At 39.5% G+C, this 22,183-nt stretch overlaps 1 protein-coding gene across 4 annotated transcripts in view; it reads right to left on the minus strand.

Moving 5' to 3' along the window:
• Window positions 1-948: 948 nt before the first annotated feature.
• ST18 (ST18 C2H2C-type zinc finger transcription factor) overlaps window positions 949-22,183 on the minus strand; it is a 188,460-nt gene continuing 167,225 nt past the window's right edge. For 3 of the 4 annotated variants that reach the window (XM_065585528.1, XM_065585529.1, XM_065585527.1), the window contains 9 exons: window positions 17,974-18,036; window positions 17,052-17,120; window positions 12,908-12,970; window positions 12,732-12,812; window positions 11,121-11,342; window positions 9,467-9,555; window positions 7,817-7,920; window positions 5,753-5,896; window positions 1,091-3,472 (listed from right to left, as the gene is read on the minus strand). In XM_065585528.1, coding sequence (XP_065441600.1) covers window positions 3,332-3,472; window positions 5,753-5,896; window positions 7,817-7,920; window positions 9,467-9,555; window positions 11,121-11,342; window positions 12,732-12,812; window positions 12,908-12,970; window positions 17,052-17,120; window positions 17,974-18,036 — 976 coding nt within the window. In that variant the 3' untranslated portion in view covers window positions 1,091-3,331. Of the gene's footprint in view, window positions 3,473-5,752; window positions 5,897-7,816; window positions 7,921-9,466; window positions 9,556-11,120; window positions 11,343-12,731; window positions 12,813-12,907; window positions 12,971-17,051; window positions 17,121-17,973; window positions 18,037-22,183 lie in introns of all 4 variants that reach the window. The other variant, XM_065585530.1, reaches the window with a different exon arrangement.

Consider the following 22,183-nt stretch of genomic DNA (forward strand, 5'->3'; position numbering starts at 1 on the left):
CAATTCTACTCCACTATCTTCCCTAGTTTTAGCCCTTCCACAAAAAGCAACAGGGGGTCCTGTGGCACCTTTAAGACTAACAGAAGTATTGGGAGCATAAGCTTTCGTGGGTAAGAACCTCACTTCTTCAGATGCAAGAAGTGAGATTCTTACCCACGAAAGCTTATGCTCCCAATACTTCTGTTAGTCTTAAAGGTGCCACAGGATCCTCTGTTGCTTTTTACAGATTCAGACTAATACGTCTATCCCTCTGATACTTTAGCCCTTCCAGTTTCACATTTATTTTAGTGAATTAAAGTCATTCTCAATTTAGCCACATAAGATTGGAGTCTAAGAATTGACATGTACATTAAAGATAGTAAACTATTTTCTAGTAACAAAACTAAATTATCCTGTTTCCACTTCAATTGACAATGGAACACAGAATCAGCTAGAAACTGGAAATATCTTCTTTCTAAAACCAGCAGATTCTTCATTTGTGCAATGTCTAACCACTGCAAATCTCAGCAAAAAATTGCACTGAAATGGTAGGTGGCTCCTAACTGTTACAAACTTTACAATGGCTTTTATGTTTAAATACCATTTAGCAGCTGTTAAAGGTCAGCACATATCCTTTCCTTTGCTAGTGTAGAGTCTGAAACTGCCAAGAAAAGAATGCATGGTGCATTAAATAATGTTTAAATGTAGTAATTATTTTCTTGATTTCTTTTCCCTGGGTAATGAAAGGGATCACTTAAGTATTTCCATTTTTTTTCTTACTTCCATCTGACAATGTAAAACACTAATTAAAATATTTGTACCATAAATTTACTTACAGGGATGACACATTTTGTACACAAAACAAGCAAAACATCTGACACATTGTATTGTGCCAGGTGCTGCTAAGAATGTGCAATACAGATTGTCATCTGAAGGCTCAACACCCCCTCCCCAAAACTTGCAGCGATGTTTCATTATCAATTTTATTTCCTACCATACACCAAATGTACAGCACAGAACACAGTTTTGTTGCTTTGATGTAAGAAATATTAATTGTATGAAGAAACAGTATACAAACTACTCCAAATTAAAAAAATGCATACATCATTGCTTTTTACAAAAGGTCTAATTTACAGTATAGCTCATCAATGCAGTTTAACACAAAAAAGAAAAAAAAGAAAAAAGAAAAAAATCAGTGCACATTACAAAACACATCAAGTACAAAGGAAGCAAATAAATACGAACATACTTCACAAAACATCCTGAGCAAACAATCCAAACACAGACAAATTAACCTGAAGCCATTGTAAATCATAGTAATAAATATATAGGTTGGCAAGAGATTTTTTTAAAATGTAAATTAAATAAAATATATAACAAATTTGTTAAAATATGTAGTTAATTACATTTTAGTCTTTGTAATGAGTGAACTCATTTTGTATGCATTTAACAAGTATAGCAAATGTTTGCTTTTTTTTTTAGCAAGTACAATAACTTTAATAGCAAATTTTTGTTTGGTGTCCTCCTATTTATATTAGACAGCACATACGGTAGCTTTTTGAAAAATTGATTTAAAAATAAACACAGCTTCTAAGAACATACATCTTCTTCTGTCTAAACTAAGATTAGAGGGTTAAACCAACCCTCAAATGAAAAGCAAGCCCCACCTAATGCAGAACAGTGACCACAGTGCATGAGTTGAATCACCTTTGAATATTACTTTTTGTGCAGGAACAGTAATAATATATTTGTATATGTCAAGCCTGTGAATGCCATCATATTCAGTCTAAATATAAATGAGGCTAATAAAAATAAACACTTTCATTGTAGCACAGAAAAATTAAACACACGCTAGATCCATGTATACATTTACACTGAGGCACATATGCACATGAGGTGTGTGTGCATACAAAAAAGGCAGTTTAGCTGGTTGTTTATACCTTTTTTTTAAAAAAAATAAATATAAAAAAAACTTTTGAAACAGTGCTTAATTACTTACAATCCCTGAAATAGACATTGCCTCTGGTATAGCAACTACTAAACTCTGATTGATTCAGAAATTCAAAACCCAGGCTAACTGAATACAGATGCACAGCCAAGTACCTTTGAACATGTGTGCGTCTGTGTGTGTCCATATGTACTGTAGCACTTGGCACCCTACCAAAAGACTGGCAACCGATTCAATACCAACATTGTCTTTGTGTATAAGGAGGGGTTAAAACCAACCAGTGCATTGCTACAGTTCAGGTTAAGAGAAAACCAATTACAGTGAGACTGGAGTATTATTTTTCTCCAGGTTGCCGCCTTCTAAGCTTCTCTCAGTTCCAACTAGTACGATAAATGCCATTTCAGGGGAGATTTGTTGGATTAACTGGTATGTACAAAATCTTCAGTTTGGATGCTTTTGTGTTTTGCAAATACAAATGCATAATCATATTGGTCGCTTGTCTAATGTAACAACATACTGTACTAAAAAAGTACTAGTCGTATCAAATCATCTCTCTTGTTCAGGGATGATTAGTTTTTCTCTCTGAACTAACTTGGAAAAAAACTGCATTGTTAAAATAATTCTGAAGTTCTTTTGAAACATTTTAAATAATTGTTTGCGTAGGCTAAAACACACAGCCAAGTCAAATGCTTTGCTGATTGCTATATTTCATTATTGCTAACAAATTCTTCAACACACTGTGTTCCAGCAAACTGTGCTTTTTAGAGCGCAGGTTCCCCACTAGTGGGAGCCATTTATCTTTTCATTCCTTGCTTCCTCACATCTTATGTTACTGCAAACCCATTTCTGATACAAAGCCATTATAAAAAAGCAGGATGTGATGAAAATAAAACTAGAACAACCGTTCGGTCATTTGTTACTTTCATAGTATTTTTTTTCTTCCTGTACAAACCCAGCAAGATATTTAATTTACAGTATAACTTTCAGTCTATTTAAAATCCCATTGGAAAATAAATTAATAAACACATTTGTAAAAATATGGCAGGCCGCAAAAATGCTGTTAAAAGATAAAAAAACACAACTCTTTGATTAGAAATAAATAAAAATATAAAAAATAGTTGCACACACTTTTTACATTCACTTTACAAAAACTGAGTGCAAAAGAAGGAAAAAAAGGAATTGTACTGAAATAAATACAATATATTAATTGAGTGCATTGCTGTTAATACAAATAGTCTGTTGTGTTTTCCTTCCTTTTTATGTCAGCTGGGAAAATTAGTGCAATGTTGCAATTGTAAATGCAGCACGGCAACCTACACGCCTTAGCAGTACATGAACTCCTAACAGATCCATCTGGAGTTTACTGCTGTTAAGTAATTTCTGTTGCCCAGCAGCCTTCACATCCTACACATGGATGCCCTTCACTGCCTGTTTGATACTTTCCAGCAGAGCTTTGCATTCCGGGGAATAGTCCCGTTCCAGATTGCTGTACATGTCTGTGAGTGTATTTACATATGCTTCGAAGTTCTGCTCACTGATTGGCCCCTAAATGAAAACAAAACATATTATACCAATTTCAGGAACCAAAATTAAGGCCTCCTCCCCCCAAAAAAGAATGTTAACAGACAATATGCAAAGTGACAATATGTCGGTCCTGTCTGAAAGCGACTGGGGACAGCTGAGGTCAGACGCATGGCAGGCATCCAAGTTACTGATGGGTTTGTTGGAGGTGAAGGGAGTTTAATTTGTTGTGGGAACCACATGCTTGCCCTCTAAGGGCATGTCTTCACTACCCACCGGATCGGCGGGTAGCAATCGATCTACTGGGGATTGTGAGGCATTTATCTTAGGTGTGCCCCGCTCTTTAATTCTGGCCAAATTCTGTGTGCCTTACTCAAACATGTACTGCCTCAGAGTACAGTGGGACTGTGTGTAAATAAGAGGAGGAGGATTTGGATCTTAATGGGCGTACATTGTTCTTAGCTCCAGAGGCAGTTACAGAACAAAGTACTACGACAATGGTGGGTGGGGATGAAATGGGGTAAAACCTTATGAGCAAAATGCACAATCTGGGTTTTAAGAACAAAATGGGGAGCGTCTGGGTGTGGAGAGAGCGAAGAAAGACAGGTAGAAAGAGAATGCACACACATACTGAGCCAAATCCTTAATGCCCTGGTTCAGCAAGTACTTAACCAGGTGCCTAACTTGAACCAAGTGAGTGGGTTCCACTTATTTCAGTAGGAGTATTAAGCATTTTCTGAATCAGGCTCTCAAACCAAACTTTTATTATCTTCAGTGAAGGGAGTTGGCCAATTCCCAGCCAAATTACAGGGCAGAATCAGTAAACTCCTCACATGTTTGCAACATTGTGACTGTCCAGTAAAATGAATATAGGACTCGATGAGTGCTGTCAGAGATCCAATTGAATAAGATTCTAGAGCCTCATCTCAACGGTAGCAGGAGTTGAGAGTGCTCATCACCTTACAGGAGACACTCATTGTTTCACAGGACCCAGATGAAGGCCTAATCTATCCTAGACTATGTTGTAATTCTTTTCCGGCACCGATGCAGTTGTATTGGTGCTAAGAGGTAATTTAGTTGGAATTCAGACATATACAACATTGCATTGTGAAAATCTACTGAGAGAAGATTATCATGAAATGGTGCTGTCCATGCTGTTTGATGGTTCCATTGTCATGAGGAGTGAAGACGTCTGAGCCTCTCTACAATAGGAGTTATACCACTGCTTTTGTCATGGTGGAAAAATGGATACAACATTTTCTAGTGTAGATCAAAACCTACAACCAGATTCTTGGATCTGGCTGCACTGCACTTGGTGATGGACATAGTTGGGAGGATGGGGAAAGGTGGATTTCTGCTTCCCTGATCCTCAGCCTGACCAAGTCTGAACCAGCACCTGACATAGCTTAGAGCATATAGGCTCCTGTAAACTAGGGTAGTCCCTTAGGGATCCTCCTAGGAGTCTGGGATTCCTGAAGTGCAGTGAACAGGGATCTCAAGGAACAGGGGTCCAGAGCACAGAGCCACCAAAGGATTCTTCCCTACATCAGGGAAAATTCAGAATGTGACAATCAAACTCATTGTACATAAGAGCATCGATTACAGTTACTTCCAGCCTGAGCTACCCAGAAATGCAAGGTTCCATCCTTAAGGGTACCCATATCCCATTACCAATCCCAGAGACATGCAGTATAGTTTGATTTTAAATAAACTAATGTTTTACACAGAATGGGATTCTATTCCTGGAGGGTAAAGCATGGGCAGTATGTGAATATGGCTCCTCCCACTTGGCCTTTGGCACGATTCTGTTTTGAATGAGAATACACACCAGCCACACGGAATCTTGTATAGATGGGCCTTAGGAAAGTGAGGTAAACATTTATTCTTGCATTGCCCCATGTTACTGCAGTGCCTCGAAGTCCAGGACACTTTCCCACACCTGAGGACTTAGCTTAACCCTGGATGGGACAGGGACACTCCTTCAGGTTGGGACTAGCATAAAATACATGCCTTGCATCAAATATTTGCTTTGCATCCTCTTATACCAGGACAGAGTTTGGGCTCCACTACCTCTCTATATATCAAACGTTGGAGCTAGTAATATTCCAAACTTCATGCATTTACTGCATCATGCTCGTGTAGAGGGAGAGTAATGAAGTATGGGGAAATTGATTAAACCCTGGAAGGCAGTCCCATGTGAGATGGAATGGAACCCACATCAGTGATGCACTGAGTGACCACTCTGGCCAAACGTGTAGACAAATGCTCTCAAAGAAGCGGCAATGTTTTTAGCTACACACTTACCATTTGTGGAAGCTGAATGTCGGCAAGGCTGGTGATGAGGGCTTGGCTTAGGCCAGCTAATTCCTTCAGCAGGCTCTCGTTGTTCTGCTCTATAAGTTTGTTCTCTTCTTCTATTGTTTTCAGATTGCTCTCCATAGATGTGATCTAAAATCACACACACAACAAGACCTTTGGCAGCATTATGATTGGAGTTTGAACCCAAAATGAAAGGTTTCCCTTGGAAGAGGGAGCACAAGACTGTGAAAGCTGCCAATTGAGATCTGAACCTCAGTTATGTTTTTATAAGAGTCGCGCATAACATGGCCACAAGATATTCATAATAGGGGATAAGTCACATTAATTCTGAACCAGTGAACTCTGCTGTTGTTTCACAAGGAAAACTTATTTAAATGAAGCTGTAGACAGTGGGCCTGCTGAGTGAGGAGTGTATTGTGTTGGGAAGATGAGTTCCGAAATGGATTAGAGACCCCAGATCTCAAGCTGCCAGGGAGGTGGAAGGGTCATTGTGTAGTTGGGAATGGGGAGTGTGGCCTCAGGGTTGGGGGAAGGAAGAAGAAAGCTGATGTTTACATTGCTCTTCTGTTCTCACAGCATCCCTGCTGATTGACTATAATAGCTGCAACACTGGTATTAGCTCTTGTGCTACTTTTCTGCCCTCCCCCTGGGTGGAGGTTAGAGTTCTGAACTGATTGGGAATAGAAATAGGGCAGAGAGTGGAGACAATAAGAAATGAAATATACCGGGGAGGAAATTGAGAAGTTGTGTATGGAACAAATATGATTGTGCAGTCGATCTCTAGACAGACAGATGAAAATATAATTTTTGAAGAACCAACACTGAGGTTAGCAAAATGACATCCTTTTCTGGAGAATAACTAACAAGAATGAGAGAGCTTGGAATGTACACATTTGTGACAGTTTGCATGCAAAAAACGGTGCTGAAAAGCTCAAGCTAGAGATGCTGGGTCCTGATTCTCCACAGCCTAACATCTTGTATAGTAATTTATATCTGTGCAAAGTGGGTGAAAGTGCAGCATAAATCACCACAACCCCTGCTCTTGAGTGTCTTGATACAATCACAACTGTTGGCCAGGTCAATTTAAGAAGTGACGGGCCAAAGACAAGCAGGGGATGTGCGGATTCAGCAAGTCTCTAGTTCAGGCTATAATGCAGGTGATTCACCAATAATAAATACCACACAATTGTAATTTGAGGCCACTATAAACTATATTGAACTTGTTTGGGATGAAGTTGGATTCATTCTTATTTTTCAGGTCTATTACCCTTCAGGAAGTTCCACCTAGAATCCTAATGCTCCTAACATTCTGAGACAAGTTTCACCAGGCGAAATAGAATTGAGTATATATGTCACCCTGTGTATTTACATACTCAGCTCAACCTGAACTGTGGACCTGCAACCAGCACCTTCACTATAAACTCACTCATATACATATAATAAAAAATGGAAAAAGATCAAGAGATCTGTGCCTTTGCAATAGCTCTTACCCTACCTAATGCACTGCACAGGTTAGCAAATGCAGCCGCTGTCTGCTATCTACTGTGCAGAAACAAAATTCAGACTATTTAAAATAAAATATTCATTAGCTGAATATGGTGACCAGAACTAGGGAAAACTGTAAATAATAATAATAATAAAAATCTACTCTCAGTAGTAGTTAGAGTGTGTTAATAAGAATTCACAGTCTTGTGACCTAATGGCTTCATTATATTACTATGAAGCCTCCTTACATGGGTTCTTAAAATGCCCACAGGATATCATATGCAGGCGTGTGGTTAACAAAAGAAAGTACACATTTTATACAGTAAATATGATTTCCTTGTTTGCTAAGATTAGTTCCCAAAATGCTTAGTTCCTTTTATTCACCCTGCAAGTCTTTTCTACTAATACGCAGGCATTCACTGTCAAATGGAAAAGCTTGTCAAAAATTATTTAAAGCCACAATGCAATGGCATGTGTGTAGATGAGAAAAAGGATACATAAGCTTAAAAATAACATTACATATGTACATTAGAACTGATTGAATTGTTTGCTTTGTTGTTATACCTGGGTTTGAAGTTTCATCATGTCAGCTTCAATTTTAAGATTGGATTCATTCAGTTCTTTTATTTCCTCATCCAAGTGTCTGATTTCCTCATCACTCTCGATACCTGCAAAAAGGTGAATGGACCAAAGACGGATTTAAATGTGAATATGTGAAAAGAAGTAATATTCTGTGGGTACCTGTGCATTGAACTGTGTAGCACAAAAAAAAACATGCTTTCAGATTAAACTGGGGATCTTTAAATGGGTTTTTACTGATGATGTTTGTCAAAACTGCACCCTGTGTTGAAGCGTCTTTGAAAGCAGGAAGAGAGATCAAGGGTCAAAGGGTAATTTGAGTTTCACTGACCTACTGTATTTCCCTGTCAGAGTGGGTCCCCCCACTGTTCAGTAAAACAATCAACCACAGCAGGGAGAGAGATGTGAGAGGGAAAGAGGATCTGTGGGCATTGAGAGAGGAAAATCCAAAACACAATCTTTAAAAACAATAATGCAGGGTATGTTGTGATTTTGGTGGAGATTTTTAGATGTAGCAGAAAAGTAAGAGCAGTCCCTCTCTCCCTCCTCCTCCAGGGGGATCAGATCCTCATAACTCCATTGGCTTCAATAGAGCTATGGCGATTGACACCAGCTGAAGATCTGCCCTGGTCCTGCAAGGAGCTTTGTATGGGCTGACTGATAGAGAAGGATCAGGGCTTTAGTTTGCTGTGATACATAGTGTGGTTTAAAGTACTGTAAGAGGGAAATTGTAGAGAGGCCAAAAGAGGCAAAAGGAGAAAAAGCAGCACTCACTATTCACACCTACCAGCTGAAAAAGAACAACCCACCCAAGCCTCAATAAAAGCCTGATCCTGAGATGTACTGAGCATCCACCACCCCCAGTGATGAACATTTTCCCCTCACTCAGTGTCACTCTGGGTCTTATTCTGCTTGCAGATTAATTATTTTTATTTCCATAGCACCTACAGGCCGCTAAGCTCAGCACCCCATTGGGTTGGGCATATTACAAGCACACAGTAAAAGACAGTCCCTGTCCTGAAGACCTTACAGTCTAAATAGACAATATGGACAAAGGGTGGGGAACAGAGAGAAGTGAATTCACTTGCCCAAGGGTAAAGAATACCACCGAAGTGTCCTGAATCCTGTCCCTGGGCCCTACCCACAGGAAACAGAATCAAGTTCCCTATAACTATTTGACAGATGTTCCATTCTATTTAATGTGGGGAGAACTGTCAAAGTATTGCACGGAGACTGAGCAATACAATATGAAGTTAATGGGAACGAGGTAGCTAAACTCTGCTTTACACATGTATCCCTCTGGGGGTTTGTTTGAAAATCTTTATTTAACTGAGGTAACTCCTGCTGGTTTATGAATAACACAGAAAAAGACAAATCCCAAACCTGAATCAGACTTAGCTGTGTAGTTGTGTACCCCACATGTTATGGTCCATGGATGTAAATGATGTATGAATGACATGTATCTTCTGTGAAGAAATGTTGTTATTGCTTTTAAAGAAAGAGAACGTAAAGGCATTTATACCCATTTTCAGACCCCTTTACATGGTCAGTGTAGTGTAAAAGAGGCAACGTGTAAATGAGAATCGGGTCCCTAGTAGCTGTATAAATATAATCATCATTTGCATGTCTCCTTACCCCCACTTGCTTTAAGCTTGATAGTCATTAGTTCTTCTGAGATTTTGCCCTTTTTTATGGCTTGTGCATTCAGAGGACACCCTGACAAGCTAGAAAAGATAGAAAAAATGCTGTGACCCATGTGAAAATGGAAGCAATCCTTTCATAGCAATATTACAGTGCTCATGTTCAGACCTCTATTCCTAAGGTCATGTCAGCAGCTCCATTATAACCTTGTTACAGGGAATAAAATAATTCACAAAGAGCAATTTTAGCTGTAAAAAAAAAATTCTGGCTTGAAAATTGGCACCGAAGTCTCAGCCTCGAAGCAAACTATTTTTACAGACATTTCAAACAAATGAAAATAGCAGTGGGAGCTACTCTAAGGTTATGTGAATGTGATATTTACAGAAATCTTGAGGTCATATTGTCCCATCAATTTTTAAGCAAAACTTTCCACTGTGTTTATTGACGAATTATGCTTCAGAAAAAAGGAGGCAGTAGCATCCCTTTGAATGCTGAGTTTACCAACTAAAAAAAAAAAAATCTGACGTGAAGATTTTCACTGTGCCTAACTATAGTATCATTTTGATGATGCATAATAATGACCAATATAATGATACCTCTGGATTTATACTATAGGCTGCAATAGCTTTTTAAAAAGATTTTATTATATATAACACCTCTACCCCGATATAACGCGACCCAATATAACATGAATTCGGATATAATGCAGTAAAGCAGTGCTCCGGGGGGGTGGGGCCGCGAACTCCGGTAGATCAAAGCAAGTTCGATATAATGCAGTTTCATCTATAATATGGTAAGATTTTTTGGCTCCCAAGGACAGCGTTATATCGAGGTAGAGGTGTAGTCACTTTGCTTTTTGATGACTGTCAGAGCTATTTGCTATTTCAAATCTTACAATTTTGCACCAGTGGGACAAAGCCATGGTTTTGCTTAGCTTGTGAAAAATAAGAGTTCTAATGAAAGTGGTGTTTCCACACAGGGAGCAATGAGGGCTTCTAAGATTTGAAGTATAGACCACTATTTCTTTGTCTTGAGCAGACTACTGGCCAGAAAGATGTCCCAATGCTAGCAGGCCACCAGAAACTTGTTCAGTCTTCTCTACACTGGGAAAATGCATCATCTTACAAATCATGTTAACTAGTGAAGTTCTTAAGATTTTTTTTTCTCCTTGTAATGTCTTCAGGGCTGGATCTAGAAAGCACAGGTCTCATGTAAGCTTTCTCCTGCATGGGGATGGCTGGTAAGAATTTTGCAATTTGTGTAATAACAAAATTAATGCAATTGTTGCTTTTGCAAAACCTTGTGGTGAAATTTCAATAACATTTTGGATTACCTACTAAAGATACACAATCAATACTGGTAATTTCAAATATGTCTAGCTACCTTCTTGTACCAAAAACCTGTAATCAGACTCAGGAAATCTAGAAAGATCTGTGAAAGTCATTGTCTCATGGGCAATGTTAAAAACAGTTCTAATCTCATGCAAACTCTCAAGTTATTCAGCTTCCTATCACCTCAACTGCTATATAAACTCTTTATAAGAATTCAGCATAATTTAATTAGATTACAGCTTTATTTTTTTAAAAGCAACACTACAGTGGATTGTCAAGAAAAAACAACAAACAAGAGAGAAAACACAAAATTATACCTTCTGTGGGTGACAAAAACATTATTTACATGACCCAGCCCGTTGCAGCCTGGCAAAGGACAGTGTGGCAGCTCTTGTTTGTTCAGTTTCCAGGATAATGAAGACCCATTGAGAGGACTCTCCTTCTGTCTCTTGGCAGCCAAAGGACAACCAGAAGCAGTGCGATGAGAAGTGTATTTACCTGATATGTGACCTTGGCCATCACAGCCTATCACTGGACATCTACAGAAACACAGCAAAAGAATCCTTATATTTACTCAAGAGAACAGAAGACAATAGTCTAACAATAACCATCTAAGAAAAGGAGTCTAAGTGGCTACTACGCTGTCTGTGCAACTGTATTATGGCTTGAGGGTGGTGAAGCACTGGAATGCGTTACCTAGGGAGGTGGTGGAGTCTCCTTCCTTGGAGGTTTTTAAGGCCCAGCTTGACAAAGCCCTGGCTGGGATGATTTAGTTGGGAATTGGTCCTGCTTTGAGCAGGGGGTTGGACTAGATGACCTCCTGAGGTCCCTTCCAACCCTGATATTCTATGATTCTATGATTGATCCCGAGAAGCACCTGAATGTCCCACTGATGTCCGTGAGAATGAGGGGTGTTTGGCAAATCTCAGGATTAGGCATTTCTAATACAGCTGTATGCCTTAACCACTTCAGCATTGACATCATATAAAACTATGTCAAAGAGAAAAAAATTGTTATCAGAGGGGGAAAAAGAATCACATTTTAACGGGTTTGTGAAGAGGCAACATTTTTTGTTCTCTATTCCAATTTTTGGCAAAAAACAAAAGGTGGTTTTCTGCAGGTGGAAAACTGTTATTTTCCAAATATATTCCAAATACTTGCCAAGGTGAAACCTGATAGTTTTGCAGAGCTCTGTCAGCATTAATGAGAACATGCCTAGGGCCTTTCATATGACATACCAGACGTCTGAAAGACAATCACTAACTGAAATACTAAATAGTAAGAGCAGCACAGGAAATAACTAAGTCCTTTGTTGTAAATGAACTGGTCCTACATGCCTTGGCAGCTGATTGTTTATTTATTTATTTTCACAGAACATATATTCGAGTTAGCAATAAAGTTGACTTATGTAGAGTTATCAGTTCTTGCCTTGGTTAAAATTTTACCCCAGTACAGAAGAGGGATGGCATAAAGCCTATATACCACCTCTATCCCCATAATCCACATTTTCAGGGCTTAATGTGTGACTTGTGGTAGCTCTTTGCATAGAGATGGATTTCACCCTTTGTGTCTCCAAGTGTGATACATGAGATTTTGGTGAATGTTTGCAAGAATTTGTTAATTGGATCCAGGCTTAAATTTCACCACTGCTACAGTTTATTGCAGCAAATATAGCAAGATTTTGCCACAGTCTAAAATGTTGTGAATTTTAGACTGTGAATTTTCCTAAATTTTGCCACACTTTGTGTCAGATAGGACTGGAATGAAATGTTCCACCAGTTTCACTAGTTGTGGAAATATCCTTTATCTTAGCTTTAACAGTAGGACACACCCATGTACGTCTAAGAATAACTTGCACATTTCTTGGGCTATACCAAGCACCATCTTGTTCTCCCTTTTGGCTGATAAACTCTTGCTTCTGCACTTACTTAAGTTCAGGGTCTTCTTTTTCTTCCTTGGTAGGAGTAACTTTGACACCACCTTTCCTGGCACGAGGGCAACCAGACAAGCTGAAAGAAGTACACAAAAGAAAAACAATTTTGTTCCGCTGACACGTTCCACGATTTCCCACAGCTTCACTCCCAAACAACTGAATGATTCTTACCTTCTGTGTGAAGCATAATTTCCAGTCACATGACCAGAGCCATCACAACCAGGTGTGGGACACCTAATATAATGCACAGAGCAAAAGAGATGACTTTTTAAAAAGGAACAGAGAAATTTGTCTTCAGTGGAAGAAACAGCAGTGGCGCTTTTGCTGAACAAACACAACTAGCTCTTGCTGATATTTTTTTCCAGTAGGCAAACTGCTTTCATGTTTTCTTCTATCATTGTTTTTTTAATAGGGAACTTGAAATATATTGTATAATACAGCACTGCAGATTTGAACAATATATGTTAATGTTTTCATAGCAAAATATTTCTTTTCTTATGAAGGAGCAACTGTGGAAAAACAAACATGTAGCTTTTTATATGTTGACTTCTCTGTGAAATAACTGTTATGTGTTTATTTGATGTCAGACTTACAATGACCGGCACATTTTCAATATAATCTCCATTTTATAGAAGGGGAAATTGAGGCTGAGAAGTTATGTCACTAAAGGTCACAGAGAAAATCAACATCATAGCCAGGAGAAGAACTCAGGAGTTTCTGTTTGTTAGCTCTGTACACAGAAAGGAGACCACATCTGTTTTACATAGGATATAACTGGGTATTTTATTTGGCAAGTGGGCCTTGATTTTATTTTAGAGTTCAGGGGCTTTTCTGCATGCAGCAAACAGAAGCTTTCAAATTTGAAAGTTTAGTAACAATATATTTCAGCATCCTAATGGAAGGAATAAACCTGTATCTTACTGTTATGACCATACTTTCTCACTGGTGCTCAGATTGAATAGACATGTTGGCTGTGCCAATGCATGTGGGGCAAAAATCTGTCTGGGGATTGGTCCTGCTTTGAGCAGGGGGTTGGACTACTGATATTCTATGATTCTAAAGTCTACTGAAGTCAATAAGAGCCTTTTCATTGACTACAATGGGCTTTGGATCAGGCACTTGCTGGTTGAGTGGCAGATATTTAGGTTCAAAATGAACCTTGTACATATTTGAAGGGATTTTCTCTTTTGCCATAAGTGTTCCTTTTAAAAATTCAGAAAGAAGAAACACACCTAGGCGTACAAAGCAGCACTAACAGCACAAGGAAAACATTTACCTTCAGATGCTGTGCCAGGTATTTGTGCATTTTTGTACAGTTTTGAGCACTAAAGCTAAGCCTCCCCAAGGGCCTTTGAACACTATGTTTTTTCCAGAGTATCAGAATTACAGAAACATCTGTGCCAAGTAACCTTGTACTGATCCACTATGGAAATTCACATTGTTCAATAACCCTCTACATGTCTCAACATCTTACCCGTGGTGGAAGCATTGTGGTTGGGTGATCTAAGTACAGGCATACTGGGATACTGTATTAAACACCTAAATATACAGCTGTAAACTCTCTTTTAAAGGTACAGTTGCACCTTTTAGAAGTGTATTATTCTATTTTTTTACTGCATCAATATTTAAACCATGATAGTTGGGGGGATCAAGTGGGTTTAAAGAAATGATAAAGAACTAACTAATATTGGTAATTAATCACAGGAATGACTGATCAAGGGACGTAGTGGATTTTCTATCACTTGAACTTTATAAAATAAGACTGGCTGCCTTTCTAAAAGATATGCTATAGCTCAAACAGAAATTATAGGCTTGATGCAGAAATTACTGGGTGAAATTCCATGGCTGTGTTATGTGGAAAATTAAGCTAGATGATCATAATGGTTCCTTCTGGCTTTAAATTTTGGGAACCTTTATCATCTCAGGCACCAGGTAAGGTATTCTGTACTAGTCCTTTTCTGTAGTACTCTGTCTACCAATAAGCCTCTAATTTTAAGTGTCTTCAATCTGACTAAAGTAACCACTTTTAAAATCTGTCCTTCACTGCAAACTGTAGATTAGCTGAAAATCAGAAAAGGTATCTTGCTGGCTTAGTGAGTCAAAATAGAAGGCAAAAGTTTAACTTGATTATTGCGAATTGAATGTGAACATTATTGTAAAATATATGCATCTGTTCTTTTTGATGCCATATATATCTGTATAACTATGTGAAATAAAAGTAGGATGATGGTCACTGGGGGCTTGATCCTGCAAATCCTTGTGCATCTAAGGATATAGCTACATTGCAATCAGCATTTGCAGTGTAGACACACCATGAGGTTTTTTTACCTTTTTTACCTTTTTTAGTCCCTGTGAACTAAAAGGAAATGCTGATGTGAGTATAGTTACACAGTTGCAGAAGTGTTTTCAGGATCTGGGTTTAGGGTTTCTTTTCTCCTTCCTTCTTCATATATTTTTTCTAGACAATGCTGTAGAAAAATATACCTTTTTTAAAATGGGATTTTATTTAAAATTGGATAGAGTGAAATTAGTTTTTGCTCAAACCTGAAACTGGATGATCTATGTGTAGCAAATAATTTTAGTGGACCCTTTTTTCTCTTTTCAAATGGTCTGGGAACAAATTTTGAGTTTTACTATTTTGCTGGTCATCTGAAATTCGACGCTGAACACTTCATGAAACCTATTTCTGCTTATGGGCTGTTCGTGAACTTTGCCTATAGCTTCCATGACTCACTCGTTATTCATAGCATGTGGTTAGTAACTCAGGTCACATGTTGTTGCTTCTCTTTCCTTATTACACAACTGAAACTTTATAAGCTTTAGTTAAACAGTATCTATGTGGGTATGCAAATGTCACTGTTCACATGTGACTATGTGGGTTTGCATGCAGAGCAGCCATTTATTTTGTTTGTGGGAACACCCATTCAGCTCTGAGTTCATGGAAAGCACGTAAAAGCGCTGAATCAGCGACTGATTTAGAAATTGGCACCATTTTCACAAATCTTTGTTCTGTCACTCTTTCCACAGCTTTATTCAAACCAAATGCTGGGGAGGTGAGTTCAGCAGACCCCAAAGTTGAAATCTCATGCCACTGTGTCAGCACCTCAGTAATGACTATGCTCTAAGAAAAGTTTTCACCTCTTGCCCACATAGCTGGCCTTTTCCTACTGCCTTTGCTCTGTCCCTAGAGAGCAGGCTTTCCTTGGCTAGAGTCACACAACATATTTTTTTCAATGCAGGGCAGCACCTGAATATCATGACTGGAAACGGCTTTGTTTTATTTTAGGAAGTTGACAAACTTTCTAGCTAAACCCTGAACTTAAAACCTGGATTTGGCCACCTGTACTTGAAACGCCATTAAAGCAGTGTAAACGTACCATCATCAGAACTTACTTTCCTCTATTTGGACTGAGGGTGACTCTAAATATGGGCAGGGTGTACAGGCCCACAAACCCCCACTACGTTCTAAGCCATATACGGCAGGACCCCATTTACTGATGCAAAGAGAAAAGAGGGCTGGCAAACCTGTCAAAAGCTACATCTACACTACAAGCAGGGGACTCACACCTGTAGCTTGCAGTGTAGATGTAGCTAAAAAGCACCAACCATCCTTTTACTTCACTCCCTTCTGTTGACAAAAGCCGTCCATTAACTAGGTGATTGGCTGCCAATCCCTCTCCCGACTCCCATGGCCAGCTGTGCAGATTACTGAGGTCTGCTTAAGGCCTGTACATCTGCCTATCTACTGGGGCCTGCAAAACCCTTTTGTGTCATTTCATGGTGAGAAATATGCAACACTGATTCATATGATTTGACGGCTGCCTCAGTGACATTAAGCTGAGGGTATCTATCTAGTGCTGGAGGATGAAGACTGAAGATTTGCAGGCTTGGCTTGTTTTGGTTTTCAAATGTCTGAATACTTATCCTAACCTCTTTGATCTAGAAATCAGACGGGGTATTTTGTGAGATCAGATTCTTTGTAAGACTTCGATACTTCCTGGTTCCAGCTGGTTCAGAAATACCATCAGAACAGCCTCTCTTTCAACGTTCGGAGTATCTGCACCAGGTTTGGGGAAGTGTATGGATATGAAGAGGTGCAAAAACATGAAAAACAAAGAAAAGTGAGCCCAACTTTTCTTAAAGGCTTTGGTTTCAATTTGTTTTCACGTTTGGGACAAGGGGTTGAACTGGCTTTTATTTTACAAAGATCAATTCTCTTACCTATTAAATAGCTGCATTTGTTTGGGAAACATGCCAATATGAGATAAACAGCAATCACCAAACCAAAGCCTTTTTTTCTATTGTCATTACTTACTTAAGCTCTTGAGAGTTGGCAGCCATAAGGGATTTTAATGTCTTGTCGGCTAATGGGCACCCGGAAACACTAAGGAAAACAGATGTGAAACATGTTTTCTTCAATATGCTAAAACAGAAAATGATTTTTCTAGAAAAGCATTAACTATTTATTATGGAATAGAAACAGCCCCCCCCCCCAAAAAAAACCCCAAAACCCACACTTGCTGTTGGCAAATGAGAGCTAGATAATACAGGGTAGTCATTCTTTAGATCAGAGCAGGTTACTTGCTCGGAGCCAGGTTCTCTCTGGTCCCAAAGCAGTTATGTATGGAGCTGGTTAGACTACAAAGAGCTTTCCCACTCTTTTGTGTTGCCAGCATAAAGAGCTGTAGTCCATATTGTTGGGGAACGGTAAGGACTGCTTCCTCCATAGATCCAAAGGGAACGGCAGGAGATGGGACCATTGTCCCAGCTCAGAGAGGAAATAAGGGGCAGCACACAAAAAGCATTTGCAAATTTGAGAACTTCAAAGCCATCTGTACTAAAGTTTGTGGAAACCTACTTTTAAATCCACTGCCAGGTTTGGGGAAGTGTATGGATATGAAGAGGTGCAAAAACATGAAAAACTATTTCATGTTTGCACACTCATCCACTTAAGGATGCACAAACAGTACCATATGACTTATCTAACCAATCTCAGCTAATCCATACAGCTTGCATAACAAATAATCACAGTGAACTGTTTGTAATCAGCTAAAAAAACCTTGAGAGATAAAGCACAAGAAAAAACGGAGGCTGAGTTTGCTGGGTACATTAATTGGCTGAAAATTATTTGCCCAATTATATATAACAATTATATTATTGTTATATATAAAACTATTAGACGCTGACTGTACATAAAGCAGCTCTACTTCCTGTTATGAGTTTTTGTCATTTCTCACCTGCGATGTGATGCATAGTTTCCTGTTACATGACCACTGCCATCACATCCTGGAGTCGGGCAGCTGTGTATAGAAAGTGCAGTTAGAGTTAAGACTGTTTCCAAATGATGTAAATACAGTTCACCCCCCACTGCTAACCAACAACCTGCCACATACTTCACACCAACTACATTTGACATGATCTAAAATCAAAGTTATCATCATGACAGTATCACTCTCGATCTAAGTATGTGGGTTGGAACACAGTACAGTTGTGTAAAGTTTCATAACCCATGTGAATCAAAACAATTTTATGTATTTCTGGGTTAGCTGAAACCACCATATGTTTTGCATAGATTTTGCAGTTACCACAGATCATGGTGCAGTCTGGGTAGTTTCATTACTGCCAGCTATTTTTTATGACAATTCATAGATTTTAAGGTCAGCAAGTACCATTATGAACATCTAAGGCTGACTTCATGCATAACAATAGGCCACAGAACCTCGGCCAGCAATGCCTGCACCATGCCCATAACTTCTGGCTGAGCTAGAACATATCTTTTAGAAAGGCATTCGGTCTTGATTTAAAGACTTCCAGTAACGTAATTAGGTGTCATTGTGACTTCCAGGACAGACACAACTGACCATTCATCCAACTGCAGCCTGGAGTGAACAGGTTCAATTCCTTAGGAAGCTTCTGGGCTATATTCAGCAATAACAAAAATGATGATATACATGTAATACACTGGCAAAATTGTTCCATGTCTCCACTAACATCCCACGGGCTTCTACCAGCTAACTGACTTATTTCCATAGCTCAAATTGTATAGGTGTGTGCTGCAATGCCACATCTTGAGTTCAATCCTTGCTAATGGCCCTAGTAAGGGGATCATAAATTACAAGATTAGTGTAAAGTGAGTGTAAGTGGCAAAGCACTAAAAAATTGCTCCAAAGTAGTAAAATAAGTCTGACTTAGGCTATGTCTACACTACAAAATGATATCGACCTAACTTACGTTGGCATACAGCTATCTTTGTTATTAAATCGCTTGTGTGCATGCACATTTTGCTTCTTGTGTCGGCAGTGCACATCCTCTCCAGGAGTGCTTGTATCAATTGCATTGTCAGTGTGGGGCATTATGGGACGGCTCCTGGAGGCCAGTAACAGTCAACGTAAGCAACACACTGTCTACACAGACACTGCATCGATATAATTACATCGACTGTGACTGTGCCGCTTGGGGAGATGGTGTTACTAAATCAGCGTAGAGAGGCACTTATGTCAGCAGGAGCCAAATTTATGCAAAGACACTTCCACAGCTAGGTTGATGCAAGGCAGCTTATGTTGACCTACCCGTGTAGTGTAGACAGGGCCAGCTTTAGGCACTGCGGGGCCCAATTCGAAGGAGCTGCCACTGAAGTCCCACCGCTGTCCGCAGCGACAGCTCAATCACTGCCGCGGATGAAGGTCCCTCTGCTGAAATGCCGACGACGACAGTGCCAGGACTTCGGCGGCAGCTCAATCAGCTGCTGGTGCCTTCGGTGGCACTTTGGCGGAGGGACCTTCCTCCGCGGCAGCGATTGAGCTGCCGCCGAAGACAGTGGCGGGAGTTCGGCGGCAGTTCCTTTGGGACGTTGTGGGGCCCTCTTAGGGGCGCGGGGCCCGATTCCAGGGAATCGGCTGAATCGCTCTAAAGCCAGCCCTGAGTGTAGACCAGGCCTTACTCATTGAGGCCTGATTCTCATTCACACTTAAGTCCCTATATACTGCTCTAGTGGTGTAAAGCAGAAAGGACAGGAGCAGGGATGAATTACATGTACGCACGTTGTAAGGCTCTTTATGCTGTTGGAGTTGTATAAAGGGCCTTTAATATACCTGAAAATCAGGGTTTGAGGGGCATTTATATTGACTCAATCAGGGTCTCAAACCAGCCAGATGTGTTCCATCAGAGTTCTCCAGTGTAGAGGAGTCCCCAACAGGCACAATCAGTGTAGCTGGCTCTACATCACCTCTTGCAGGATGGGTATGGCCAGGGTGTTTCTATGACCCGGCTATTCCAAGTTGCTAGAATGGCCCATTGGGACTGTTGGAAATCATCTTTTGTGTATAGATACAATTTTTTTTTCAAGGGCCTATGTCATTATAAGAACTTCCTCATGATGGAGCCACTTGTATTGACTTGCTCAGTATGTTCTGGGCTCAGTGGGCACACAGTACATACTGTCTGCCCCCAGTATCAGCTATGGATTCTTCATCCAATGTATTAAAAATGATTCTTGTTTCATTGTCTGGACAGGTGCACTTTAGCTATACATTGCCACTGTGTGTGCAATGTATCCACTGTGTATATGTTAAAACTGGATGCAATTCTTGTAAGTAATCTGATAATATGGTGAAGAAAGGACACCCAGTTATTACGAAAAGAAGGAAAATGTTTTTATCAACATCTGGAAATCAGCCCATATCACAAAGCAATAAACATCACAGAAGGAAAGACATTAGTGTTTTTAATAAATTCACAACCGTTTTTTGTTGTTGTTGTTTTAAAAGAGGCAGAATAAACTCAAGCCTGAGGCCATTTAGGTCATGAACTGCAATTGCAGATACAATATGGTGAGCAGCCAATATGCAGATTGCACTACCAGAGGTGAAAGACTCACTCTACAGAGTTTTCCCTTAGGAAACGTAATTTCCAGAGACAGAGATTGAGTCTCACTGACTCAGTGCCACTGAGTCTGCAAAGCAAATAGCAGGACAAGGGTTGATGTCATGGAGTTCAGCTGTGAATGAGTCTGCAGTGATGTGCTATGGACTATCATCAGTAAGTGGTGCAGACTGCTTTTGTCTTGAGGCGCCTACCAGGGTTGGGAGATAGAGGGGAAAACATCAATGAAATATGTAGACTGAGTCCCAGGTGAATATTAAATTAGAGACAGAGCAGTCTATGGATGTCAAAAAAATGTTTTAGACGTTGACAATGTTTTGATGTGAATCCAAAGATTTTTCAAGGAGCATGGCCAGGATTTTAAGACATGATTAGTGGTCTTGGGTGTCCAAAAAGAGACAGTTGAAAAGGGACTGATTTTCAGAAGGTGGGTAATCAGCTTTTTCTGAAAACAAGGCCCCTCTAGGGAATCTCAAGCTGGACACCCAAAATCACTAGTCATTTCTGAAAATCTTGGCCTGTGCATGCAAACTGGCTACTGGCATTACACATGTAAACAGGCTGGTGAATAACATGACCTTATTCAATCATTTTAAATAATCTGCCTGTTTGGAAGGTCTCAGATCTAATCCTTATAAAACTAAGTTATTAATTAGCTTTCTTAATCAGCACATACAATGCTTTGTTCCCTGCCACTTGAGGCAAATCTGTAGAAGTCGCAGTTGGTTTTGGTTTTTATTGTTTTTAAAAGGTAGGTGCCAAGTGACTCTTCTGTGTTATTCTATATGTTTCCACAACTGTGTTGCTTTTTCAGATAACAAAATGGCCCAGTCTGTGCTAATGCTCAAAAGCTGCTTCATTTTCCTACTTTAAAACTATGTTTTTTAAAAGGAAGTGAGACATATTATAGTTCAGATTGTGCAAGTAAGGGAACAGTCTGTTTACCCTATAAACACCTTGATCAAGGACTGTTTCTTCATCTATGTTCAGTACAGTGCAGAACCTGCTGTTACTGCATAACAAATACTGACAACAAGGACATGCAGAAAGGAAATGACTCTGAGGCAGACACCCCACATTCATTTGTGAGTCGAGCTCTAGGATGCAGGCCATCTTGCAAAAAATAAAGGAGACTGTGGGCCTGATTCTCCACTCACACAAGTTTTACACTGTTGTAACTTCACAGGCTTCAGTGGAACTTCTACTGAGTTACACCAGTGTAAGTGAGAAGAGAATCACGCTCTGTATATTTGGGATCTGGGGAGAGCAGACAGTTAATTATTATGTAATGTACAAGGCTACAAGGCAGAGACTATTTTTTTCTATTTTGAGCAATGGCCTTAAAATACTTTGTCCAGCAAGCACATTATGTTGTTCAACATCTGGAGTACATGGAATGTACCTGGGGACAATGCTGCTCAATGGATTTTTCTTTACAGTCAGTGTTACTTGTCTTACATTCAGCACCAGCATTTAAAAATCTGAACTCCTGTAATGTATTGTAAAGGAACAGATGAGGTTTCTTTTAAGAATGATCCTTTAATCTAAAGCATATTGAATTTATCC

This window comes from Chrysemys picta, chromosome 2, assembly GCF_011386835.1.
Source record: "Chrysemys picta bellii isolate R12L10 chromosome 2, ASM1138683v2, whole genome shotgun sequence".
Lineage (NCBI taxonomy): Eukaryota > Metazoa > Chordata > Testudines > Emydidae > Chrysemys > Chrysemys picta.